The 27,860-nt window shown below is 43.1% G+C and overlaps 1 protein-coding gene and 1 long non-coding RNA gene across 2 annotated transcripts in view; both read left to right on the forward strand.

The window, feature by feature from the left end:
- The first annotated feature begins 495 nt into the window (after positions 1 to 495).
- The window catches only part of LOC140588997 (uncharacterized), a 134,389-nt gene continuing 107,024 nt past the window's right edge, over positions 496 to 27,860 (forward strand). The window contains exons 1-9 of the mRNA XM_072711662.1: positions 496 to 711; positions 872 to 2,591; positions 3,549 to 3,722; positions 3,862 to 4,035; positions 4,146 to 4,192; positions 6,261 to 6,771; positions 12,114 to 12,314; positions 12,814 to 12,899; positions 25,381 to 27,100. Of these exons, the coding sequence (XP_072567763.1) occupies positions 525 to 711; positions 872 to 2,591; positions 3,549 to 3,722; positions 3,862 to 4,035; positions 4,146 to 4,192; positions 6,261 to 6,771; positions 12,114 to 12,314; positions 12,814 to 12,899; positions 25,381 to 27,100 (4,820 nt within the window). The 5' untranslated portion in view covers positions 496 to 524. The remainder of the gene's footprint in view (positions 712 to 871; positions 2,592 to 3,548; positions 3,723 to 3,861; positions 4,036 to 4,145; positions 4,193 to 6,260; positions 6,772 to 12,113; positions 12,315 to 12,813; positions 12,900 to 25,380; positions 27,101 to 27,860) is intronic.
- On the forward strand, positions 20,487 to 23,324 carry LOC140588766 (uncharacterized). The gene is made up of 4 exons (XR_011989942.1): positions 20,487 to 20,579; positions 21,189 to 21,302; positions 22,953 to 23,013; positions 23,148 to 23,324. It is a non-coding gene; the product is annotated as an uncharacterized lncRNA (long non-coding RNA).

Here is a 27,860-nt window from a genome sequence, read left to right on the forward strand (position 1 = left end):
TCATCTTCATTCACTTACATTTAGCCCAGACTACTTTAAATCTGACAAGTTATCCAGCTATCCAGGCCCCAGTTGTAGCCAGGTTAATTCTTAGTCATTGTTAGCAATACCAGTTGATAACTAGACATTACGTGATGTTTTGCACATAAAAACACGAATAGCAACAGAAAGCGGTGTGTACAACCAATTTAATGAGCCACAAATAATACATAACTGCTAATAAACACTATAAAACTACAGCTTTAACTTCTGTTGATAAAGGGTGCAGCCATTTTGACTTCTGAGGTCGGGGTTGTGTAGATTCCACCGACTTCATGACTTGGAATTCTGACTTCAGGGGGTGTTCCAGTTGAAATTTCCCACTAGGAACTCTGAATTTCCTAGTTACGAGTTGAAATGGAACGCAGCATAATTCACAAATGAAGTTATAAAAAAGATATGGTGTCAGGAGTGATAATAATTAAACTGTAACTTCATTTCAGTCACTGGAGAAAAAAGCTCAAACGTTTCTGAAGGATGAGCTGATGAAATTCAAAAGGTACCTGGATCAGAATGACCCAGAATGCTCTGAGCCTCAGCTGGAGGAGGACAATGACCTGGACAGTGATGGTCAGATGAAGAAGACCTGTGGTAGAGAGGGAGCTCTGAAGATCACACTGTACATCCTGAGGACCATGGAGCAAAATGATCTCGCTGACATGCTGGAGAAGAGTAAGAGCTGTACCTCATTCAGTGTGTGTTTGATTTACCACAGAAAGAGTGTTTATGAAATAATGTGTATTACATTTCAGTTTATCATTTATTTAATTTGATCTAATTTGGCCTAAATGAGTAAAAAATGTTTTTTTAAAAAGTACTCATTTTATTTCAGGGGATCTTTTGTCGCAGTTTCAGCGCACAATCAAATGTAATCTGAAGAAGAAATTTGAGTGTGTATTTGAAGGGAAAGCTAAGGAAGGACAGCCAACACTTCTCAAAGAGATTTACACTGAACTCTACATAACTGAAGGGGGAACTGGAGGAGTCAATGATGAACATGAAGTGAGACAGATTGAAACAGCATCCAAGAAAAGGGTAACAGAAGATACTACAGTCATGTGCAATGATATATTTAAGCCCTTGCATGGGCGTGTGACACCTATCAGAACTGTGCTCACAAAAGGGGTCGCAGGTATCGGGAAAACAGTCTCTGTGCAGAAAGTTATTCTTGACTGGGCAGAAGGAAAAGCAAACCAGGACATTCACTTCATATTTGCTCTTCCTTTCCGGGACCTGAATTTGATTAAGGATGAATACAGTCTGATCGATCTGCTTCACCACTTTGTCCCAGAACTGAAATTGCTTGAATCCACTGAGCTGTGTAGGTACAAAGTTTTGTTGATCTTTGATGGTCTGGATGAATGTCGCCTTCCACTAGATTTTCAGAAGAATGAGAGCTGGTTTGATGTAACAAAGAAAACGTCTCTGGATGTGCTGTTGACTAACCTCATCAAGGGGAATCTGCTTCCATCCGCTCTCCTCTGGATAACCTCCCGGCCAGCAGCAGCCAATCAGATACCTCCTGAGTGTGTCCACCAGGTGACAGAGATACGAGGGTTCAGTGATGCCCAGAAGGAGGAGTATTTCAGGAAGAGATTTAGTGATCAGGGTCTGGCCAGCAGGATTATCACACATGTGAAATCATCAAGGAGCCTCTTCATCATGTGCCACATACCTGTGTTCTGCTGGATTTCAGCCACTGTCCTTGAAAGGCTTTTTAGTGAGACTGACAAGGGAGAAATTCCAAGGACTCTGACTGAAATGTACACACACTTCCTGATCTTTCAGGCGAGTTTAAAAAATGACAAGTATTTGAAAAACTATGAAACCAAGCTTAAGGAATACAGCAAGGAATTCCTTTTGAAACTTGGTAAACTGGCTTTTGACAACCTTGAGAAAGGCAATCTCATATTTTATGAGGAAAATCTGAGGAAGGATGGCATTGATGTCACTGAAGCTTCAGTTTACTCTGGAGTGTGCACAGAAGTCTTTAAGGAGGAATACGGATTGTATCAGGAGAAGGTGTACTGCTTTGTGCATCTGAGCATCCAGGAGTATCTCGCTGCTTTATATGTGTTTCTGTCAAACTCATCAGCTGACCTGCTGAAGACTGCAGTGGATCAGGCATTAAAGAGCAAGAATGGACACTTGGACCTCTACCTCCGCTTCCTCCTTGGCCTCTCAACAGACTCCAGTAAAACTCTGTTACAAAAACTACTGGGAGAGACAAGACCCAGCTCACATAACATTAAGGAAACAGCCCAGTACATCAAGGAGAAAATACAGGAGAATTTATCTGCAGAAAGGACCATCAACCTGTTCCACTGTCTGAATGAACTGGGTGACAAGTCTCTAATAGAGGAAGTACAAAGATACCTGAGTTCAGGAAGCCTTTCAGCAGCAGACCTCTCACCTGCACAGTGGTCAGCTCTGGCCTTTGTGTTACTGATGTCAGATAAGGAGCTGGATGTGTTTGATCTGAAGAAATACATCAGATCAGATGAAGGTCTTCAGAAGCTGCTACCTGTGATCAAGAAATCTAGGACAGCTCTGTAAGTTAGTATGTAATGATCTTACATACGTCTGTTGATAAAGAAGTACAGATGTTATTCATGATACTGCTTTTATATCTTATCAGAACAATTAGAGTGTATTTATATGGACGCCCAGAAATTCTTTTTCATTCTGGATACTGCAGGATTTGTATATTTTTTAACATTCTTAGTGTGGCGTGTGGTTCAGTGGATTTGGACTCTGCGTCTGTGGTCAGAAGGTCACCGGTTTAAATATCTGACTGGCAGAGTGATGCTGGTTTTGGACCCTTGAGCAAGGCCCTTACCCCCCAGCTTCAGGGGGCTGGATGCTGGCCAACCCTGAGCTCTGACCTGTATGTGTGTGTCAGAGAGAGCAAGATCAGAGAGGCGACAGCAGTATTTTACCAGGGGGATGAATAAAGTTTCACTGTTTCATCCCGATCTGACAGGATTGATAATTGTCTGATTAGTGTTTTGGAAATTTTACAGGTTCTCAGGTACAGCAAACAGAAAATAAGGATTTCAGTCATGATGTCAGCAATTCAAAAGTCATATAAAAATTATAATTAAAATATCTTAAGCTCTTCTTGACATTCAAACCCCCATAGACATGTACACTTACACACATCTGAGGCAGGAACTGAACCCAAATCCCTAGATCCCCTGGGTCGGCTTTAGTGCTGATCACTGAGCCCCAGTGCTGCTCAGAGCTTTATAAAAATACTTATGGATATATTACAGAGTCTCAGGGTAACTCACCCTGTAAGGTCATTAAAAAGCAGGTTCGTCTCGGCTGGGGAGTATCAAGTGAAAACTATTTGTGTTTCTGACTAGGACAAGGAAACAACAAAATAACTGATATTTAAGCTATATGCTGCGTGTTTTATTGTACTTAAAAATGTTTATTTTGATTTTTTATTTGATATATCTCTGTGTGGTGTATGTATTTATATCATAACATGTTTCCTTTTCCAGGCTGGACAGCTGTAGACTCACAGAGACATGCTGTGAATTGTTGGCTTCAGCTCTCAGATCAAACTCCTCTCAGCTGAGAGAGCTGGACCTGAGTGACAATGACCTGCAGGATTCAGGGGTGAAGCTGCTCTCTGCTGGACTAGGGGATTCACACTGTATACTGGAGATACTGAGGTCAATATTACTGGGTATTCCACACTGTAATGTGTAATTACTGATATCTTTATTGAAGTCGTCACATTTACTGAAATGTAATTCTCACAGTGGTGAGGTGTTTTTATTTATTGGAGAGATATTGTCTGTCTCTCTGCAGGGTGTCAGGCTGTAGAGTCACAAAAGAAGGCTGTTCTTCCCTGGCTTCAGCTCTGAGGTCAAACCCCTCACACCTGAGAGAGCTGGACCTGAGCTACAATCACCCAGGAGACTCGGGAGTGAAGCTGCTCTCTGCTCTACTGGGGGATCCCAGCTGTAAACTGGAGAAGCTGAAGTGAGTACAGAATGTGTGTCTGCTCCTGCTATAGACTCATGTATGTGGAGAAAATGCAGTAATTAAATAAATGGATACAGCAGTACTATGTCATTCTGCTTCTGATATAGTGTGGACCACAGTGGAAAGTGCAGGACCAGACCAGGGATCCAGAAATGTAAGTTTGTTTGCATGTTTTTATTCTTAATACCGTTAATACTACTTTATGATAGCATTCACATAATTATTGTGATGTGTGTTTGTTTTTTTTTTCTTCTTTTCTTTTTTGGGTTTAAAAATTACTATTTTCTTAAGTAACAATGGGAGTCTGGGAACATGTGTAGAAATACATTAAATATTCTTTGTATTTCTGTGAGAGTGTAACAGGGTTTTGACATTTGTTAGTATTGTCTTAAGACAGCACCCGTAATCACTCCAAATAAATTACAACATGCAAAACAGCAGCATCCAACAGTTTTAGTATCTATCCACTTTAACAACTATCTTTCACCTTTCTAACAGTGTAACATTTTAACATTTCCTTTGGGGCAGAAAGGCTAAGTGCCTCAGCTTAGACGGGCTGATCCGGCTTCTGGCAGTAGCAGGCACGCTAGCCTGTCTTTTTCCTTCCATCTGATCTGTTGGATGCACAGTTCCTAAGTGTCTGTGAAGGTTGTTTGTGGATCCTGATCGAAATGACAGCTTCATCTTGCAAACTGTGCATTGTGCCTTTGAGTTATCATAGCTATTAAAATGCATCCAAATGCCGCTTCGATTCCAACTATCACTCATCTTGCGTATTATTCGCGCACCACACTCCCTCTTTCTCTCCTCCTTTCCCTCCCTCGTGCTCTTGGTGCGTTCCATTTGCCCTGGGAACTCGGATTCCGAGTTGGATTCCGAGTTTCAAAGCCGGAAGTGACGACATGCGCGCTCCCGTTTCTCGGAGATCCGAGAATGATCTCGGATAACGCAGAGGATCCCGAGTTCAGAATCGAAGATGGCTGCGCCCTTTATCAACAGAAGGGAAAGTTGTAGTTTTATCCTGTTTAAGCACTACTTCTCATTTCTGGCTCATTAAATCGGTCGCACACACTATACCGTCCAACTTATCTGTGGACGTGTTGCTACGGAGTTTTATACGTGAAGCACCGCGCGTAATGTGTTATCAAGTGATATGGCTAACAATGGCTACCAATTAACCGGTCTAGAATTGGATTTCATGATTAGTCGGATTATTTGTCGGATTTAAGGTAGTTCGGGCTAATTGTAAGTGAACGAAAATAAAGGCCATTTAAACTGAGGTACCTTAAATCCGACAAGTTGTCCGGCTAAGCAAAAAATCTTGCTTTTTCATATGGGTCGATGGTATTGCTACTTCTTTGGCAAATGGAACGTATCCAACTCGGTTTTTCCGAGTTTTTACCGGATGTGACGTAATCTCGGATTCCGAAAATCGGAAAATCGGAATCCGAGGCAAATGGAATGCACGATCTGTACCTGTACACCGTCAGCACGCGCACCCCCCCCCCCCCTTATCTGACTCATCACGTGATTGGTCGCGCGGCTCACACGCCATTAACACAAACTTCAGTCACAGTCAGAGCAGCATGGAGCGCTGAGCCGCGGAGATGTTTTGTTTTATAAAAATGTCTCTTGGTCAGGATCCGGATCTTTTGAGCGGGTCGTTCGCGACCGACACATCACTAGTCGGCGCTGAACGCTGCCGGAGGGGGGTATGTGTCCGAAGTGGTTTGAAGGAAGTTCTTATTTTGAAGTAAAGACAAATTAACTTCTAGCGGTACTCTATGTGGTACAATTTCAAGTTTAACACGTTTGATTAATGCCGTTTGTAATTTTATTTACCTGTAATTAAGGCTATTAATTTAGCACGCGCAGCATTTCGCCCCGTCTTCCCGCCGGCGTCGCACGGGCGTCCGACATTTCCTGAGCTATTTCACATACTTGAATTCCTGCTTCGTTTTTATATTTTATGTATCGTACAGAATAATAGAGCGCAGGCTAAAGTGCAGTTCGGTCCCCAGCGAGTCTCTCAGCGCGGCGCGTCTCACAGCGCAGGGGGCAGCCGGAGCGCCGCAGACTCGGGCGGCTACATGAGTATATTGGGAATAAAATGTGTGTATTGGAGCGAGTTCTGTGTTAGTGAGTGTGTGAGGTGTGACAGTGATAATGATGGAGATGCTGGGCTTCGTGATGGGATTAATTGCTCTTCCTCTGGCCTACAGACTCCTGCCAGCTGACGCTGGACCCCAACACAGCACACAGCCGCCTGTCTCTGTCAGAGGGGAACAGGAAGGTGACATGGGGGGCAAAGCAGCCATATCCTGATCATCCAGAGAGATTTGACTGCTGGGACCAAGTTCTGTGCAGAGAGAGTCTGACTGGTCGCTGTTACTGGGAGGCTGAGTGGAGTGGAGTAGCCTGTATAGCAGTGACTTATAAAGGAATCAGGAGGAAAGGAGAGAGTGATGACTGTTGGCTTGGATACAATGACAAGTCATGGAGTCTGAGCTGCTCTCCTGACAGTTACTCTGTCTGGCACAATAATAAACTGACTGTCATACCCATAAAGCCCTCAGGCTCCCGCAGAGTAGGAGTGTATCTGGACTGGGCGGCTGGTACTCTGTCCTTCTACAGAGTCTCCTCTGATGTACTGACCCTCCTGTACAGCTTCACTTCCTCATTCACTGAACCCCTCTGCCCAGGGTTTAGGGTTTATAACTCCTCCGTGTCCCTGTGCATGCTGGGATAGCTCACTGTGTGCTTGGCTTGGATACAATGACAAGTCATGGAGTCTGAGCTGCTCTCCTGACAGTTACTCTGTCTGGCACAATAATAAACTGACTGTCATACCCATAAAGCCCTCAGGCTCCCGCAGAGTAGGAGTGTATCTGGACTGGGCGGCTGGTACTCTGTCCTTCTACAGAGTCTCCTCTGATGTACTGACCCTCCTGTACAGCTTCACTTCCTCATTCACTGAACCCCTCTGCCCAGGGTTTAGGGTTTATAACTCCTCCGTGTCCCTGTGCATGCTGGGATAGCTCACTGTGTGCTGGAGGAATCATTTTTACCTTATCAGAGTGTCACATGTCGCTGCTTCTCCGTGGCAAAAAGGTAAAATCTCTGCTTTTTAACCAGTATAACCCTTTCTACTCTGTCTGAAGTGTGACGTATGTTAGACAAAATAAGTGACTGGGTTCAGCAAACTGAACAAACAGGCAAAATGACTGTTTTTCTGTCTGATTAAAATGTAATGAAATGTAATCATGTTGAGTGGGGGGGCTTTTCCACTCCCCTGTATATTTACATTTTATATATTTCTGTCTGTATATTGTATTTGCTACCTGTACACTGACAATAAAGGCTTCATATTGTATCCTATTAATGTCCTGGTTCAGCTCTGCTCAAAGCGTGAGGTAACTGGGTAACATAAATCATAATACAATTAAATAAATACGCTTTACTGTAATTGAACATAACTAACAGCATTAGATTAAATCAGCATATGCACAGTGGGATGCAAAAGTTTGGGCAACCTTGTTAATCGTCATGATTTTCCTGTATAAATCGTTGGTTGTTACGATAAAAAATGTCAGTTAAATATATCATATAGGAGACACACAGTGATATTTGAGAAGTGAAATGAAGTTTATTGGATTTACAGAAAGTGTGCAATAATTGTTTAAACAAAATTAGGCAGGTGCATAAATTTGGGCACTGTTGTCATTTTATTGATTCCAAAACCATTAGAACTAATTATTGGAACTCAAATTGGCTTGGTAAGCTCAGTGACCCCTGACCTACATACACAGGCGAATCCAATTATGAGAAAGAGTATTTAAGGGGGTCACTTGTAAGTTTCCCTCCTCTTTTAATTTTCTCTGAAGAGTAGCAACATGGGGGTCTCAAAACAACTCTCAAATGACCTGAAGACAAAGATTGTTTACCATCATGGTTTAGGGGAAGGATACAGAAAGCTGTCTCATAGATTTAAGCTGTCTGTTTCCACAGTTAGGAACATATTGAGGAAATGGAAGATCACAGGCTCAGTTCAAGTTAAGGCTCGAAGTGGCAGACCAAGAAAAATCTCGGATAGACAGAAGCGACGAATGGTGAGAACAGTCAGAGTCAACCCACAGACCAGCACCAAAGACCTACAACATCATCCCACTGTACAGGCCAAACTTAAAAGAGAACTTTCTTCAGGGTGTTGGGTGAGTCTGTGGTTTGTAAGGCAGGATGGAAAGGGGGGTTGCATGCCAAGTTGAGGGACCCCTATCCTTGAGGTCCATTCTGCCATCCATAGGTCCCTAAATCTTTGGGCCATAAAAGCTGGAATGCTGGCCTCCCTTGTCATCTGTGTGTGTGTGTGTTTGTGTGTGTGTGTGTGTGGGGTCACTAACCCCCCTTTGGCCAACGAGTACCTCTCATACCAGGCTAGGCCTTTTCTCAGGCAGCCTGGAATCTCAGCCCTGTCGTATGTGTGTGTGATCCTACACTGGACAATTTCCTGCTCCATTCACACATAGGAGTCAATCAGAAATTACCCCGACTTTATACTAAGGAGTAGAGCCCGACCGATAAAGGATTTTGAAGGCCGATACCGATACAAATATTTGTTGGTTTTAAAACCGATATTCCTATATATATATATATATATATATATTTTTTTTAAATTTCAGAAACACGCAACAAAACATTAACATATTTCCCTAACATTAGTTATTTGTAGTTATTTATGAGTTTTAACTAACAATATGATAATGCATATTAAAAAGAAACTTGTTTCTTTTATTGTCACAACAGAACAGAGGAACATCAAAATTTATTAAAGTTCTGATAAATAAAATGTATAAAAATACAAACTTAAGATATGAAACGTAAAGTTCTTTGAACAAAAACAACAACAACCAAATCAAAGTTACCAGTTTTAAAAGACTTGGTAAGCTTCATAAATATAACTTTGAATAGCACAAGCAATAGAACTTTTATGCACAAGCTACGTTTGATACTTTTTCTCTATGTCTAAATGTTCACTCCTCGCAAATGTCTAACTTACATTTTACAATGCAGGGACTGTAACTAGAGATATGCTAGTTATAAATACAGTAATCATTACTTTATTTAGGCAGAATAAGTTCGTTGCGGTTTCCAAGCTCATTAATGTTAACGTTAGCGGTCTTCCACTGATAGTGGCATTAGCTAGCTTTGTGGTTAGCTAGTCTATGATGAGCCATAATTTAGCAATGGATAAAGTCATACTGCAAATTGTAAAACATACATTTTCAATATAACAGGCCAAGGAGAGATGATACGTCTCACTGCTACAACTGCCACACTATTAAAGAAATACTTCAGTCTCATTGCAAGGACAGTCAGTCAACTACTGTACACTGTAACAACGTAACGTAATTACTAGCTAATTCCGCTTCACTCTCGGCTTATTTAACAGCAGCAAAACTGGACATGATAGTCACGAATTTTGTCATGCTTATTTGAGTTAAGAGAACTGATGGGGATGTTCTTTTAATTGTTATTCAAGCAATGTATGTCTCGTGACCAAATCACCATGAACACACTTCACCGATGATCTCACTCGCGGATAACTGGTTCTCTCTGCCCGACTCTGGCTGGATCAGCAGGTTGCAGGATGTGTGACGCATTATACACGAGTGTTGCCAACAGGGACGGCGTAGAGTGCCCTCTGGTGGACAAACTATACAACGCCAACACTCATGACATGGTTGAAGGGTGTTTCGTCCGTTTTTATTTTATTTTTGAAATATTCATTTATCGGCCATTATAAACGCCGATACCGATAGTTTGGAAAATGCCTAATATCGGCCGATAATATCGGCCTGCCGATAAATCGGTCGGGCTCTACTAAGGAACTAGCAGGGTAAACTCCTTTTAACGTCCAGTATGACTGATTCGGACATTTGTGTTCACATGTACAGCCCCTCTGGGGAATGTCAAGAAAAGTTTGGGTGGCAGTGCATGTCTGATAGGGGCGAAAGTGACAGAAACACAAAGTAATAGATAAATCAGTCTAAACTAAACGAGGTTCACAAGGATGATTGATATTTCTTAAGTGAACATTCAGAAATCGTTTGCTAACCCTGCACACTGGAAGCTCCCAGCCCAGACCTGCACACATCTACGTGCCTAAAGTTCACGGGGAGAGAAGCCTGGACGGCTGTTCATCCTGACTTGCTCTACGGCAGACTGCAGAGGGCGCTGTGCTGCCATTTATTCCAGTTCATTGAATAATATGATGGCTTGTCATGTCTCTGTCTGACAGTTCTGCCAATCAAAGGCAGGCTTTACTAGAGACTGACCGAGAGAACGACTCCAGCAGTGAAGGCTGAGCTGACCATGTTATCTGACCTGATTAACAACCAGAGAAAGACTGATGTAGGTTTGACTATAAGAGAGATTTACCAGCATATGATATTAAGGTGAGAACAGATCCAATAAATGACCAGAGTTAAATCTCTCTTACTAACATTAAAACTCATGAGCCTCTGTGGAAGGTGCAGGAGCTGTTGGGCCATTTTAAACACAAGGTCAGCATGTTGGGGGAATGACATGGAGGCTCCATAACTGTGCCCAGGTATTTAAATGCCTCAGCCTGCTCTGCCTACTGACCGTCCAGACTAAAGGCTGATTTATACTTCTGTGTACAACCTACACCATCAGTACCTTTTCCAAAAAACACTGAGTAGATTAATTTCGGTTTTGTTCAGTTTTTTTTGTGAGAGTGGGAGGAGCTTCCTGCTTCTCAGGCTGCAGTAGGTGTGGTTTTGGACTGAGGCCAGACTGAGAAGAGCAGACTGGGGAAACACTGGATCTGCAGTTTATGAACAAAATAGTACTTTATACAAACTGAACCCACAGCAAGCATTTATTTAGCTTTAATGAGCATAAAAGTTACTGATATTGTTTTTATACCCAAACCAGAAATAATACTACAATTTAATATCATAAAGAGAAATTAGGGGGGTCGTGTTGCCGCAGTGGTCAGCACTGAGTCCTCGTACCTTTGGGACTGGGGTTCGAGTCTCCACCCCAGCTCAGTGAGTGTGGAGTTTGCATGTTCTTCCCATGTTGTTGTGGGGTTTCCTCAAGGTTCTCCAGTTTCCCTCCATGGCTGAAAATCAATGATTTGAAGTCACCAGATTGTCTGTACGTGTGAGTGTGATTTTGCCCTGCTATGGGTCGTCACCCCATCCTGGGCATCTTCAACAAGAGGCTCCAGTCTCCCACAGCCTTGAATGGATGAAAAGAGAAATTTTGTAGATGGCAGACTGGTAGTAGAGAGCAGTTATACTGAGAATTCATCTCTTTGTCCATTTAGATCTTTGTTAGTCTTTTGTTTGCTTTTTCCACAGATGAAGCAGATTTACAGCAAAAAGCTGATGGGATTTGAAGCTGTCATGTGGCATCAGGTGTAACATGCAGGTCTGTGCAGTTACACTGTCTCTGGCCATATTATCTGCCCAGAGAGTTTTCCATCGTCGTTATCATCATTGTTTACATCGCACCCGAGGCTAATGCGGCGCAGGTGTATGACGTCATCAGCTCTGCGACCGCGGACCTCCTGATCCACAGTCCGAATGCGTTTATGGCGTCACAGGAGACTTCAGTCACACAAACCTCTCCACTCTTCTACCCACATCCAAGCAATATGTCGATTGCAAAACCAGAGACAGTAAAACACTGGACCTGTTCTATGCCAGTGCTACTGAGGCATACAGCCCCATCTCTCTCCCTCCCCTGGGCAGGGCTGACCACAGCATTGTCCACTCCGGCCCATTTACTAACCTGCTGTCCAAAGGCAACCTGCAGTCGTGAAAACTGTCACGGGAACGTTAAGCAAACTGGACATTTCCACGTTTCTAGAACATTTCAAATCACGTTCCCACAACCGAAACAGAACGTTTGGAAAACGTTCTCAGAACATAACTTTGTTAGCTGGGCATCTACCTGCTGGACCAGGCTTATTCTCATTTGGACATTGTTGGGAACACTGTGAGGGTCGTGTTTTTTGACTTCTCCTGTGCTTTTAACACAATCAGACCATCACTGCTGGGGAATAAGCTCACAGACATGCAGGTGGATGCCCCACTGGTAGCTTGGATTACGGACTGTCTAACCAATCGACCACAGCAGGTCCGGCTGAAGAGCTGCGGCTCTGATAGCATCCTGAGCAGCACGGGAGCACCGCAGGGAACTGTCCTATCACCCTTCCTCTTCACCCTCTACACGTCTGATTTCAGGTACAGGTCCCCCCACACACACACACACCCTGCACATGCCCGCATTCCAAAGTCATCAATCCATCATTAATTATTGATACAGGTATCTTCCATTTATGGTGTGAAGTTCTTGACCAATTTGTTCACAGTGAACGAGTCCCTTGGGCCTCATTCTCATTCTGAATGAGCTGGTGAGTGAGTGGATGAACATGAGCATCTGTCATTCACCCACTGACTCACCAACTCAGTCCACTCCTTCAGCATGAAGTGAATGGCAAATTTTCTCCAGTTTTGGACAAGATAAGACATCTCATTCCTAAGATGGTGCCAGTGTGTGTGGCCGGCCGTCTTCCATGATTAGCTCATGTTGGTGTTTTTTTGTTTTTTGTTGCTTTTTGCTGGAAATGTTTGCTCCTTACTGGTATATGATCACCAAGCTCTATTTGATATTCGTTCTGCTACAAAATGCCGGATTAAAGGCATTAACAGCAGACACGGTGACCTTCCTCTGTTTTACTAGGAGTACCCAATCATCTACGCCGCATTCAGACTTCACTGCCTCGGAGAAGGAGGCATGGATGTCGAGGGAGACGGAGTGGATCTGTGGTAAAACTGAAACTGAGATCTCGCCTGGCATTAAATCCGTGATTTTTCACCTTTGACGATACCAAGAAACACAGACTGGCTGTTCACCGCCGTGTGGTCTGACGTTCGCCGGAGTCACTCTACATCTAGCTGGTACCTGCTGTAATGCATGAAAACGTGACCTTGGTTCCACGATTCTGCTCACCATACTTCTGGACAGGAGGAGCAAACCCCCATCATCTCCAGAGCATAAGTCAGGTTCCAGAGATGGGAAACAATGTTGCCTCGAGAAAAATGGCACTGGTCAATGCGAGATTGATAAGAAATATGAATTTTGTATTTAATGACGTTTTTTCAGTCAAACAGCCTGGATGTATTATTTCACACCGAAACCTGGATGAACATGTGTGAATCAAGTGCCTTCTACGATCTTTTACCACCAGACTGCACTATTTTTAGCTCTCCGACATCTACTGGTTGAGGAGGAGTAGCAGCTACGGTTTTTAAAGAGAACTTTTATTGTAAACAGTTATCAGCAATTTTATATTACAATTTCGAGGTGATTATGTTTGAACTAGGCCGCCAAAATCTAGTATTTATTGCTGTGATTTACCGGCCACCAAAATATAATAAAGACTTCATTAGTGACTAATCTAACTTTCTGACTTATTTTATGGCAAAATATAACCGGGTTTTGATTGTGGGTGATTTTAACATACATATTTGCTGCTAGCCTAAGTCGCTTCCTGAATCTTACTGAATCTTCTGACCTGTAATAGGTCTGTAATAGGTCCTACTCAAGAACATGGCCAAACTTTAGACCTTGTACTATCATATGGCCTGTCTGTTTTTAATATGGCAGTTCATGAGGCCGATTTCTCTGATCATTCCCCCATTCTGATCGAAAGTTATCTTCCGTGTGATGCCCCTAAGTCTTGTGGGGGCTCCCAGTGTTTCTGACAGATGAAGCCTTCTACTGCTACAAAATGTTTAACTTTAATGATGCTGTTGGGCCGTGATCAGGGTTTATTCACTGTACCGATACGGAAGAGCTAATTTCACTTTTGTACTCCTGTCATGCCCTGATTGTTCCGATCCTCCAGTGTGCCACGCCCCCTCACTTACCTTGTGTGGAATCCTCCTGTTATCAGCTGTTTCTAGTTTTGTTGATTGTTGTTGTGTATTTAAGTGCGTTTCTGTGAATGTTTCCCCAGTCCGGTCATTGACGTTGCTTCTCTTTGTTTCGTGCTCCTGAATGTATCGTACCCTGAATAAACCTCACGTTCCCCCAGCTCCCTGGACTCCTGATCCTGTTTCCCCGCTCTGTGCCTGCGATACGTGACAACTCCACTTGCCAGGATATTTTGGATGTTCCAAGAGCCTGGCTTGGACACCCTGGTTTATTCCCCTCATGTTGGCCCCATTGTCATATATGACTGACCTCTGCAGTCCTCAAAGGGAATTTTCAGCTCTTTCAGCCTGTTTAAAATCATGGATGCGAAATGTTTCAATGTGGATTCGTCAGCTTCCAAAAAACCCATTAAATGCTCCTTAATATGGGGCTTCTTTTGTAATGACACAATTTGAATCTGACAGATGTTCAGTGTGGCTAATATCTGGAGTGAAATGTAGAATTATGGAGAAAAATTTTGCGACTTCATATCATCGGCCATTGTTGAAGTGATCTTGCTACTCAACAAATCAATGAGTTCGTTTTGTAGATGGTGACTGAGATAGCTGGTGTGATTGCAAGTGCCTTTCTGGACACAGTTAATGTGCTCTTGCATTATGGGATCAAACCTTGCCATGAATTCAACTTCTTTTAGAAAATTGCCATTTGATGGAGAAAACAATGTTTCTGTGTGTCCCTTTAGTGCTAAATTTCTGATTGCGAGAGACTGAATGATAGCAGTGAGACGAGTCAGCACCGCTCTCCATCTTATTTTCTCAGCCTGCTCTTGCTTGTCAATTGTTTCACCTTTTTAAATCCCCACTACCAGTTCTTTCCATGCAGTTATGGTGTTCAGGACTATTGTCATGTGAGGTGAGAAGAGGACTGGCTTGCTTCCAATCTGTCAGTCCAGAACTTGTTAAATTGATGTCTTTTAGAAAACAGCTTGCAGCAAATACAAAAAAGGCTGTTTTTCTCACAATATACTAGCCAGCTTCTAGGCATCTTTTCACCGCTAACTAGTGTTTTCTTAAAATACTGGTGGTGGCAACTTCTTCCATCACCCTCATTTCTAGGGAAAACAGTCAGGTGCTGCCTTACTTGGTCCTTTGCAAACCAGCTGTATTGGAATGCTGTCAGTGATATCTGAAGGCCAGCTTGCAGGGTGCATAGGCAGGGGCTCATCCTCAGGGGGTTCAGCTCCAGGCATCAGCATACATTTGCATTAGTATACACAAGTTATTTGGAATACACAGCATTCATAGTGGCGGAACAGTCTTTGCCAAATACTATTCAACACACATACACTCAGGCTACACACAATCACACCTGAAGTGGCCGCAATTGGGTCTTCGTCCTCAGGATCAGACATTTGTGGAGACACATATGTGGCTGAGGAGGTGGACGGCTCCTCATCTTGGGCAGAAGGAGCCCCAAAATATTTCAGAAGTGCCCCTGAATAGAAACCCAATATAAAACTCTGATACATGCATGCATCATTTTCATAATTAAAACATATAATTTTCCCCAATTTATCAAATATTCAGAATTATATGTATAACAAGCATTTTATTGAATAGGCTATCACAGCATCAGCGTTTGGAAGTAATGCATTACTCTGTAATTACACAGTAAGAACTTCCCTAAATAATGTAGCCTAATAGTGTAAGGGATTTTTTTTTTTTGCTAAATCAGCTAGACAGCTGACCTTTTCTTGTTCATCTTCCATCGGTGTTAATTTTGCACTGCAGTATCAACACCCATCTCCCAACCCGAGAATCACCACAACATAAAGTAATAGACCTACACCTTAGTGCGCAGATTCGGATTGTATAGGGGTTTTTTCTGACATAATGACATAATGGGCTTGGATTGGCAATATTATGAATGAAATGTGCTTTATTTGGATGCACCCCACCCCCTCCCCTTTCGACAGGTTGTGTGTGAGACTTCAGCACAGCAGCAGCTAGCAGGCGCACTGAGGGTCCTCGCTCTCACTTCCCGCATATACAGTATGTGTGTGATAGAATTTAGGAATCATAATGGCTGGTGCTTTTGTGTTTGTTTGTTTTTATTTTGTTTTATTTTGCGAGCTGGTTATTAGATGCCGCTCCAGCCAGCCAGAGAATCCCCCGCCGCCCCGCCCCTCTCCACCCTGTACGGCAAGCAGCAGGCGCACCTCGCAAATGGAGGGCGCCCTTACTCCCCGCAAATGGGCAATAGAAAACCGATCGGTGCCCTTGCAATCCCAAAAATGCAGTGGCATGATGTCGGGACAGCAGGGGCGGGTGGAAAAAAAAAATTAAAAATTGCCGATGCCCATGATCCACAATGCCGCCCTGGGCAATGGCCCATGTCACCCATATCGAAAACCGTCACTGATTGCACTCACCTACCCGTTTGTACTGCCTCTAGTCTCCCCTACTTTTGCTAATTGCACATTTAATTTGCCTGTGATTCCTTCCCTGTTTGCCCTTCTACCTGTGATGCCTTCCCTGTACGCCCTTCTGCCTGTGACGCCTTCCCTGTACGCCCTTCTGCCTGTGACGCCTTCCCTGTACGCCCTTCTGCCTGTGACGCCTTCCCTGTTTGCCCTTCTGCCTGTGATGCCTTCCCTGTTTGCCCTTCTGCCTGTGACGCCTTCCCTGTACGCCCTTCTGCCTGTGACGCCTTCCCTGTACGCCCTTCTGCCTGTGACGCCTTCCCTGTTTGCCCTTCTGCCTGTGACGCCTTCCCTGTTTGCCCTTCTGCCTGTGACGCCTTCCCTGTACGCCCTTCTGCCTGTGACGCCTTCCCTGTACGCCCTTCTGCCTGTGACGCCTTCCCTGTTTGCCCTTCTGCCTGTGATGCCTTCCCTGTTTGCCCTTCTGCCTGTGACGCCTTCCCTGTACGCCCTTCTGCCTGTGACGCCTTCCCTGTACGCCCTTCTGCCTGTGACGCCTTCCCTGTTTGCCCTTCTGCCTGTGACGCCTTCCCTGTTTGCCCTTCTGCCTGTGATGCCTTCCCTGTTTGCCCTTCTGCCTGTGACGCCTTCCCTGTACGCCCTTCTGCCTGTGACGCCTTCCCTGTACGCCCTTCTGCCTGTGACGCCTTCCCTGTTTGCCCTTCTGCCTGTGATGCCTTCCCTGTTTGCCCTTCTGCCTGTGATGCCTTCCCTGTACGCCCTTCTGCCTGTGACGCCTTCCCTGTACGTCCTTCTGCCTGTGACGCCTTCCCTGTACGCCCTTCTGCCTGTGACGCCTTCCCTGTACGCCCCTTCTGCCTGTGATGCCTTCCCTGTACGCCCCTTCTGCCTGTGATGCCTTCCCTGTACGTCCTTCTGCCTGTGACGCCTTCCCTGTACGCCCTTCTGCCTGTGACGCCTTCCCTGTACGCCCCTTCTGCCTGTGATGCCTTCCCTGTACGTCCTTCTGCCTGTCATGCCTTCCCTGTACGCCCTTCTGCCTGTCATGCCTTCCCTGTACGCCCTTCTGCCTGTCATGCCTTCCCTGTATGCCCTTCTGCCTGTGATGCCTTCCCTGTACGCCCATCTGCCTGTGATGCCTTCCCTGTACGCCCATCTGCCTGTGATGCATTCCCTGCATGCCCTTCTGCCTGAGATGCCTTCCCTGTTTGCCCTTCTGCCTGTGACGCCTTCCCTGTACGCCCTTCTGCCTGTGACGCCTTCCCTGTACGTCCTTCTGCCTGTGACGCCTTCCCTGTACGCCCTTCTGCCTGTGACGCCTTCCCTGTACGCCCCTTCTGCCTGTGATGCCTTCCCTGTACGCCCCTTCTGCCTGTGATGCCTTCCCTGTACGTCCTTCTGCCTGTGACGCCTTCCCTGTACGCCCTTCTGCCTGTGACGCCTTCCCTGTACGCCCCTTCTGCCTGTGATGCCTTCCCTGTACGTCCTTCTGCCTGTCATGCCTTCCCTGTACGCCCTTCTGCCTGTCATGCCTTCCCTGTATGCCCTTCTGCCTGTGATGCCTTCCCTGTATGCCCTTCTGCCTGTGATGCCTTCCCTGTACGCCCATCTGCCTGTGATGCCTTCCCTGTACGCCCATCTGCCTGTGATGCATTCCCTGCATGCCCTTCTGCCTGAGATGCCTTCCCTGCATGCCCATTTGCCTGTGATGCCTTCCCTGTATGCTCTTCTGCCTGTGATTCCTTCCCTGTACGCCCATCTGCCTGTGATGCCTTCCCTGCACGCCCTTTGTACTCTGTACTGTGGATCACCCTTACTGTCACACCCCGCATATCAAAATTTAAAGCTTTCTGAGCTGCACAAACCTGTAAAACAGGGGCAAAGTTTGAAAGTGCAGCCGTCTGATAAATAAATGTGGGCAAACACAGAACAGAGTCCAACACCTTAGCTTGACGTATGTAGCCTGTGATGGGCCCTCAATAACTTCCCCATTGAGCCAGGTAAAACTACAATTTTATTAATGAAAAACAATGGGCAGTGACTTTGTTGCTTTATTGTATATAATTGTACTGTATGTAAGTTTGTTTTTGCGAAGGTTTCTTATATATGTTGTAGTGTTGTAATCAGTTGATAAGTACAAAAAAATTACAAAAGTATTTATTTGCAAAATACATTATAAAGGCTGTGATGGTGGCCTGCTAATAAAATAGAAATTCAATATAGTCTTTAAATTGACTGTTGAGAGGTGAATCTTGAAAGTGGCTGTTGGATGAATGTTAAAAATTTAACTACGACAATTGTTGTAATATTCCTGTATATGTGTGTGTGTGTGTATTTGTGTGTATGTATACATAAATATGACTATTAGGAATGTCACTAATGAAATATTAATCTGAAGTGGCTGCAAGGAAAAAGTGAAAATCTTTATGACCAGATTTGTCAGGGAGAAATTTGGTGATTATTGGTCGCTGTTTTGGTACATTAAACCACAATAAGCTTTTTCACGTTAAGCATTTTAGAATGTCGATCCCTGTTATTGATTTATGTGTCACTGCAGAACTGCGTTTTATACGTACAAGTTTAACGCAAAAATGCGTCATGACAGAATTAGGTGGCGGCGGGAGCTTGTCCCCTTTCTCATATTGTTACTTTTTATTAAGTCGCATGGATAATATCCCCAAAAATCCTATGGCGGGCCACTGAGTCCGTGTCCATTTCTGCTTAGACCGATTCTGCATTTGATACACAGCATTTACTGTTTGTACATGAAAGTGAAAGTATTTTAATGCCAGACTCTCCATTTTGTCAAGAAACACGGATAAGATTCTGCATTGCAAGGTAAGATTTTATTCAACAGATAAAATAATAAAATAATTATAATAAAATAACATATTTGAGAGTATATTACATATATTTGAGCGGATGCTATATACTGTTTCTCAAACCAGTCCTGGGAGACCCCAGACATACATATGTGTATGTTTTATATTTATATATATATATTAGGGCTGTCAAAATTAACGGGTTCACGCGGATTGATCCATCATGATTAATCTGATTAAATTTTTTAACGCAATTAACCCATCTGCAGCGCAGAATGACTCAAAATCCCTGAAATGTCTCTGTCAACCCATTTCGGGCAGTTTTGGTGCGTTCCATTTGCCCTCGGAACTCGTATTCCGAGTCAGATTCCGGAGTTTTGAAGCCGGAAGTGACAACATGCACTCCCGTTTCTTGGAGATCTGAGAAATATCTCGGAGCAGCACAGAGGATCCTGACTCCTGAGATCAGAATCCAAGATGTCTGCGCCCTTTATCAACAGAAGGGAAAGTTGTAGTTTTATACTATTTAAGCACTACTTCATTAAATCGGTCGCACACACTATACCGTCCAACTTATCTGTGGACGTGTTGCTATGGAGTTTTATACGTAAAGTACCGCGCATAATGTGTTATGAACTGATATTGCTAACAATGGCAATTAACCGGGCTAGAAATCAGATTTCATGATTAGTCAGATTATTTGTCGGATTTACGGTAGTTCGTGCTAATTGTAAGTGAACGAAGATAAAGACCATTTAAACTGAGGTACCTTAAATCCGACAAGTTGTCCAGCTATGCAAAAAATCTTGCTTTTTGATATGGGTCCATGGTATTGCACTTCTGTGGCAGATGGAATACATCCAACTCGTGTTCAAGATGTTCAATAAACATGTTAAGTGCATATATTTTCCCTTTTTTCTTGAGTCTGTTTGCTCATCCAAAATGAAATGCGATTAATATAGATTAAAAATTAATGATATTTAATCGTGATTAATCGAAATTAATCCACAGCATCCCTGTGATTAATCTGATTAAATAATTTTAATCGTTTGACAGCACTAATATATATATATATATATATATATATATATATGTATAGATATAAAAACACAACTATACTGTATATAGTGGCCGCACCCGTTACATGAAGTAGCTACTAGATATTATGCATGTATGTTACTATTTACGCTTCGTGTTCATAGAGGCCCCAGCATCAGTCATCTGGTCTAGATCGGCACAAAAATGGGGGGAGCTGCTTCTGAAATGACCCCCCCTGTGGAGTGTAAAACAAAGAGAACTGAGAGGTAAGACAGAACCTGTGTGTTTGTACTGCTTTACACACGGTCATAAAAAATAAACGATCCATCATTCTTGAAAGAGAGAGTAATCTGTCTTAACTTAATACACTTCCTCAAGACTTAACTGATTCAGGTCCGTGGGGTAGATGATTTATGTTTATTATTTATTAAAGTTGTGAAGTTTAATTTACTTCAAGAATTAACATTTAATTGTATTCCCTGGATACCGTCCTCTGCTGCCACCTAGCGCTGATTCTTCAATTTTTCACATCTTTGGGGCGCAACGTGATCTTCTGAATATGCACTAAATTTATTGTGGGGAACCACACTTAAGGCTAAATTTATGTAATATCAAGCAACAACAGGCAAGTCAAGTAATGGAGGCTGTAACAATGATACTAAACCTTTCATACTGGGATCTTCATTTTAGGTGAGACACTTTATTTCGCATTAAAGCTAAATGTAAACAAGCATGTTTGCATCAAGAGCTTCACAGCATAACAAAGTACATGAAGACAGTGCAGAAGGTTAAACAGCTGAAGATTTAATGTGACCCTGTTCACATTATATGGGTTATATTTATATAATGAGGATCTTTCCTCTCACTGTCCACAGTGTCCTGATGGAGAGAGCAGGCTCACCTGTACCCAGCTGTGTTTCCATGAAGAGTGACAGGTCAATGGAGGAACCAACCCGATTCAGAGAGGGACGATTTCCTACAGATCAAAGGTAAATATACATTTAAACATTGTTTAAAACTCACAGTCAAAAGACATACAGGTGCACACAAGCTACAAGAAAAAAATGTTCAAATTTCATTTTTTTTTTACTTTTGCAAATCCCATTGTCTTTGAAAATGTAAACAGAAGTTATGTCTGTCTTCTGTATAAATCACATCTGAAGTAAAAGGATGAGGATTACTGTAAAGACTGATTTCTTGCGAGCTGGAATTAGAAGGTAGATTGAAAAGTGCATTTTAAATGTCAATCCTCAGCATGCAGCTGGAAAAAGCTACTGCTCTATATTGATTAAGCATGACTGGACAATAGATTGTCTTCTTCTGCGACAGATGTTTCTGCTTTGATAATAAATAGATTCTCATGGGCTCATTAGCTCTGTTCAGACTGAGGCTTCAGTTTGAACATGTTTAATGGAACAGTGCCTGTTACTAATTAGCTAGTTGTTATGGGATCGGGGGATGGTGCAGGCGAGGAAAGGATGACAATCCACAGTGCGGCTCCAAGATGACAGGGGTTTATTTATAACAAAACACAGAGCAGAAAATAAGGGAACCACGAGGGGTCAAAAGGCCATAACAACAAAACACAGGGGACACTAGTAAAGAGCAGCAACCCAGGGAGCAGAACTAAGGGGGAAATAACTACACAGGAATCCAATACACACAGGAACAAAGCACAGGATCAACAGCATGTGATACAATGACCAACTGAGGGAACTGACCACAGGCAGGCAGTAAAATACACAGATCATGGGGACAAACAAAAGGCAGGTATGAGTACTCAGAAAAATCAACCAATCAGAGCAGACACTGGAAACAGGACACGGGTGGAATTAACTAACAATTAACAAACAGAACTAAGGGGCTATGAACCTGGGACCAGGGAAAACACTTGTGAGAGAAATATTGACTAGAGGGATATTTTGTAATCAGCATTTCATATGTACTTTATACAGCCTGTAACTTATGGGTCTGGCCACCTGCAAGCAGCCCCCACTCACTGTAGCCTTTTGTGATTTTCCTGCTCTGTCTGATAAACACGCTCTAAACCTGCATTTCTGTTCTCTATCCTGCATTTCTGTTCAATCTAATGAGCACAAAGTTCAAGCACATATTGCTACACTAAGGTTAACTCTTAATTCTCTTAAATTTACATTCTTGGCTGTCAGCTGCCTAACACTCAGGTACTTTTGCATTAGTTGCACAAAGATACAGTTTCAAAGCTGATTACAAAATATCCCACTAGTCAGTTTTTCTCTCACACTGGACAAGATCCTACAGAGCTGCCAGAGGTCACATCAGAGCCTGGGCCTGCTGGGTACCTGAGGTGCAGCCCAGCAAGAGACAGGAAGCCCCTGAGTATTACAGGCAGTCTAGTGTTAACCCTGGAAACAAGGGACAGAACAAATCCCTTTGGGGTTAAGCCAGCTGCTTTTGGAGCCAAAAGAGAAACAGGAGTGCTGTCGGTAAAATTTGCCGAACGGGGGGGGTATAGCGCCGGTGGATTGGTCAGACAAATTTGTATATTGTTACACATTTCATTTTAACAAGAACTGTTACATCAAATATTCAATAGTTATGTGGATGGCAGTTACATCTATTTAAATATGAATATATGGGTATTTGTGTTTTATTCACAGGGACAGAGTGAAAAAGTGTAATTCACATCCACAAGAAGGAGGCTTATCATCCATCTTCAAGGTGTGCATTTATTACTGAAGTATATTTTCTTAAATTTGATCTAAATTGACATATATCTTCTACAGATGTACAATACGTACTTTGTCCTGTGAAAGAGATGATTCAACTAATGCTGCGTTCCATTTACCTCGGAGGTCGGAAGTCAGAGCTGGGAATGACGTCACACCCAAGTTAACCTCGTTCCAGTACAGCAAGTCGGAAAGCCATTTAGCAATACCAGGGACTTGTTTCAAAAAGCAGGATTTCTTGCTTAGGATTTCGTAAAAATCATAGCACTATCACTGCTGTGATGAAGGTCACAAACGACATCATAAAAGCCCTTGATGACAAACAATGTTGCCTATCTTTGTTTTTAGATTTATCCAAAGCCTTTGACACTGTTGATCATAAAATTTTGATTAATCGTCTTATAGATATCGGTTTCTCTAAACAAACAGTTGAATGGTTTGCAAACTACCTCACAGGAAGAACCCAGGCAATTCAAGCAGAAGGCTCTACCTCAGAGTTACTCCATATTCACAAAGGGGTCCCACAAGGTTCAATTCTAGCCCCATTATTGTTCAGCATATATATAAATAACCTGGGTCGGAAAACTTTTCACCTTTATGCTGATGATACCGTGATCTACTGCTCTGCACCTACTCCCGCAAAGGCTTTTGAATACCTTCAAGTTGCTTTTGACAAAGTACAAGAACAACTTTGTCACTTACAACTCAGTTTAAATGCGGACAAAACAAAACTTATGTTCTTCACCACCTCAAAAATAGACAGACTAACATTATCTGGAAAAATTTTAAATTGGTCTTCTTTACAAGCTCGTCGCCTCACTCACTGGCATATGTTCATCTATAAAACCATCAGGGGTAAATTTCCTTCTTACTTATCCTCATTCCTATCCTGGAAGCAAGGACGTCATAACCTTCGCTCGACGAACTTCTTAAATCTGGTTGTTCCTAAAGTAAGAACCGAACTAGGAAAGAAAGCCTTCAGGTTCTCAGCACCTTACTCATGGAACAGACTTCAAGTTGAACTCCGTTTGCACAATTTAATACCCCTCAAGGAATTTAAAACTCTTCTAAAGACTCTGGAATCGAGGTTATCTATATGTAATTGTAAATTATAACTATGTTTTCTTTTCTTTCTTGTATTACTTTGTAAGACTCTGCATTGTCACTGTGTTGCAGCCACCTTGGCCAGGTCTCCCTTGCAAAAGAGATCTGTGATCTCAATGGGACAAACCTGGTTAATTAAAGGTTAAATAAATAAAAAAACTTCTTGTATTTAATGTGCCCCAGTTTAAATGGCCATCATCTTCATTCACTTACATTTAGCCCAGACTACTTTAAATCTGACAAGTTATCCGGCTAAGCAAGAAATCCTGCCTTCTGAAACAGGCCCCAGTTCTAGCCAGGTTAATTGTTAGCCATTGTTAGCAATACCAGTTGATAACAACACATTATGTGCAGGGGCGGATTAAGGTGTACAGAGGCCCCTAGGCTACAGTAGTCTGTGGGCCCCCCAACCCAGCCCCGCTCCGCGCCAATGGGGGCCCCCTTGCAGGCTGGCACACGTGGGGCCCCTAGGCTTAAGCCATATCTAGCCTGTGCGTTAATCCGCCCCTGATTTTGTGATGTTTAGCGCATAAAAACACGAATAGCAACAGAAAGCGGTGTGTACAATCAATTTAATGAGCCACAAATAATACATAACTGCTTATAAACACTGTAAATCTACAGCCTTAACGTCTGTTGATAAAGGGTGCAGCCATTTTGAATTCTGAGGTCGAGGTTGTGTAGGTTCCCCCGACTTCATGAGTTGGAATTCCGACTTCAGGGGGCGTTCCAGTTGAAATTTCCCACTAGAAACTCAGAATTTCCAAGTTACAAGTTGAAATGGAACGCAGCATAATTCACAAATGAAGTAATAAAAACATACGGTGCCAGGAGTGATAATAAATAAATTATAACTGTTCATTTTAGCTACTGGAGAACAAAGCTCAAAAGTTTCTGAAGGATGAGCTGATGAAATTCAAAAGGTACCTGGATCAAAATGACCCAGAATGCTCTGAGCCTCAGCTGGAGGAGGACAATGACCTGGACAGTGATGGTCAGATGCAGAAGACCTGTGGTAGAGAGGGAGCTCTGAAGATCACACTGTACATCCTGAGGACCATGGAGCGAAATGATCTCGCTGACATGCTGGAGAAGAGTAAGAGCTGTACCTCATTCAGTGTGTGTTTTATTTGCCACAGAAAAAGTGTTTATGAAAAAATGTTTATTACATTTCAGTTTATCATTTATTTAATTTGATTTAATTTGGCTTAAATGACTAAAAAATGTTTTTTGAAAAGCTCTCATTTCATTTCAGGGCATCTTCTGTCGCAGTATCAGCGCACAATCAAAAGTAACCTGAAGCAGAAATTTGAGTGTGTATTTGAAGGGAAAGCTAAGGAAGGACAGCCAACACTTCTCAAAGAGATTTACACAGAACTCTACATAACTGAAGGGGGAGCTGGAGGAGTTAATGATGAACATGAAGTGAGACAGATTGAAACAGCATCCAAGAAAAGGGTAACAGAAGATACTACAGTCAAGTGCAATGATATATTTAAACCCTTACATGGGCGTGTGACACCTATCAGAACTGTACTCACTAAAGGGGTCGCAGGTATCGGGAAAACAATCTCTGTGCAGAAAGTTATTCTTGACTGGGCAGAAGGAAAAGCAAACCAGGACATTCACTTCATATTTGCTCTTCCTTTCCGGGACCTGAATTTGATTAAGGATGAATACAGTCTGATTGATCTGCTTCACCACTTTGTCCCAGAACTGAAATCGCTTGAATCCTCTGAGCTGTATAGGTACAAAGTTTTGTTGATCTTTGATGGTCTGGATGAATGTCGCCTTCCACTAGATTTTCAGAACAATGACAGCCAGTTTGATGTAACAAAGAAAACATCACTGGATGTGCTGTTGACTAACCTCATCAAGGGGAATCTGCTTCCATCCGCTGTCCTCTGGATAACCTCCCGGCCAGCAGCAGCCAATCAGATACCTCCTGAGTGTGTCCACCAGGTGACAGAGATACGAGGGTTCAGTGATGCCCAGAAGGAGGAATATTTCAGGAAGAGATTTAGTGATCAGAGCCTGGCCAGCAGGATTATCACACATGTGAAATCATCAAGGAGCCTCTTCATCATGTGCCACATACCTGTGTTCTGCTGGATTTCAGCCAGTGTCCTTGAAAGGCTTTTTAGTGAGACTGACAAGGGAGAAATTCCAAGGACTCTGACTGAAATGTACACACACTTCCTGATCTTTCAGGCGAGTTTAAAAAAGGAGAAGTATAAGAAAAACTATGAAACCAAGCTTAAGGAATACAGCAAGGATTTCCTTTTGAAACTTGGTAAACTGGCTTTTGACAACCTTGAGAAAGGCAATCTCATATTTTATGAACAAGATCTGATAGGGAATAACATTGATGTCACTGAAGCTTCAGTTCACTCTGGAGTGTGCACAGAAGTCTTTAAGGAGGAATATGGATTGTATCAGGAGAAGGTGTACTGCTTTGTGCATCTGAGCATCCAGGAGTATCTCGCTGCTTTATATGTGTTTCTGTCAAACTCATCAGCTGACCTGCTGAAGGCTGCAGTGGATCAGGCATTAAAGAGCAAGAATGGACACTTGGACCTCTACCTCCGCTTCCTCCTGGGCCTCTCAACAGACTCCAGTAAGAATCTGTTACAAAAACTACTGGGAGAGACAAGACCCAGCTCACATAACATTAAGGAAACAGCCCAGTACATCAAGGAGAAAATACAGGAGAATTTATCTGCAGAACGGACCATCAACCTGTTCCACTGTCTGAATGAACTGGGTGACAATTCTCTAATAGAGGAAGTACAAAGATACCTGAGTTCAGGAAGCCTTTCAGCAGCAGACCTCTCACCTGCACAGTGGTCAGCTCTGGCCTTTGTGTTACTGATGTCAGATAAGGAGCTGGATGTGTTTGATCTGAAGAAATACATCAGATCAGATGAAGGACTTCAGAGGCTGCTGCCTGTGATCAAGAAATCTAGGACAGCTCTGTAAGTGATCTTACATACGTCTGTTGCTAAAGAAGTACAGATGTTATTCATGATACTGCTTTTATATCTTATCAGAACAATTAGGATGTATTTATATGGACACCCAGAAATTCTTTTTCATTCTGGATACTGCCGGATATGTATATTTTTTTCTTAACATTCTTGCTGTGGTGTGTGGTTCAATGGGTTTGGACTCTTGCCTGTAGTCAGAAGGTCACCGGTTTAAATACCTGGCCGGCAGAGTGATGCTGGTTTTGGGCCCTTGAGCAAGGCCCTTACCCCCCAGCTTCAGGGGGCTGGATGCTGGCCAACCCTGAGCTCTGACCTGTATGTGTGTGTCAGAGAGAGCAAGATCAGAGAGGCAACAGCAGTATTTTACCAGGGGGATGAATAAAGTTTCACTATTTCATCCCGATCTGACAGGATTGGTAATTGTGTGATTAGTGTTTTGGAAATTTCACAGGTTCTCAGATACAGAAAACAGAAAATACGGATTTCAGTCATGATGTCAGCAATTCAAAAGTCATATAAAAATACATAATTAAAATAACTTAAGCTCTTCTTGACATTCAAACCCCCATAAACATGTACACTTACACATATCCGAGGCAGGAACTGAACCCAAAACCCTAGAACCCCTGGGTCGGCTGTAGTGCTGATCACTGAGCCGCAGCGCTGCTGAGAGCTTTATAAAAATACTTATGCAGATATTACAGAGTCTCAGGGTAACTCACCCTGTAAGGTCATTAAAAAGCAGGTT

Source organism: Paramormyrops kingsleyae, chromosome 4 (assembly GCF_048594095.1).
Source record: "Paramormyrops kingsleyae isolate MSU_618 chromosome 4, PKINGS_0.4, whole genome shotgun sequence".
In the NCBI taxonomy this organism is placed as follows: domain Eukaryota; kingdom Metazoa; phylum Chordata; class Actinopteri; order Osteoglossiformes; family Mormyridae; genus Paramormyrops; species Paramormyrops kingsleyae.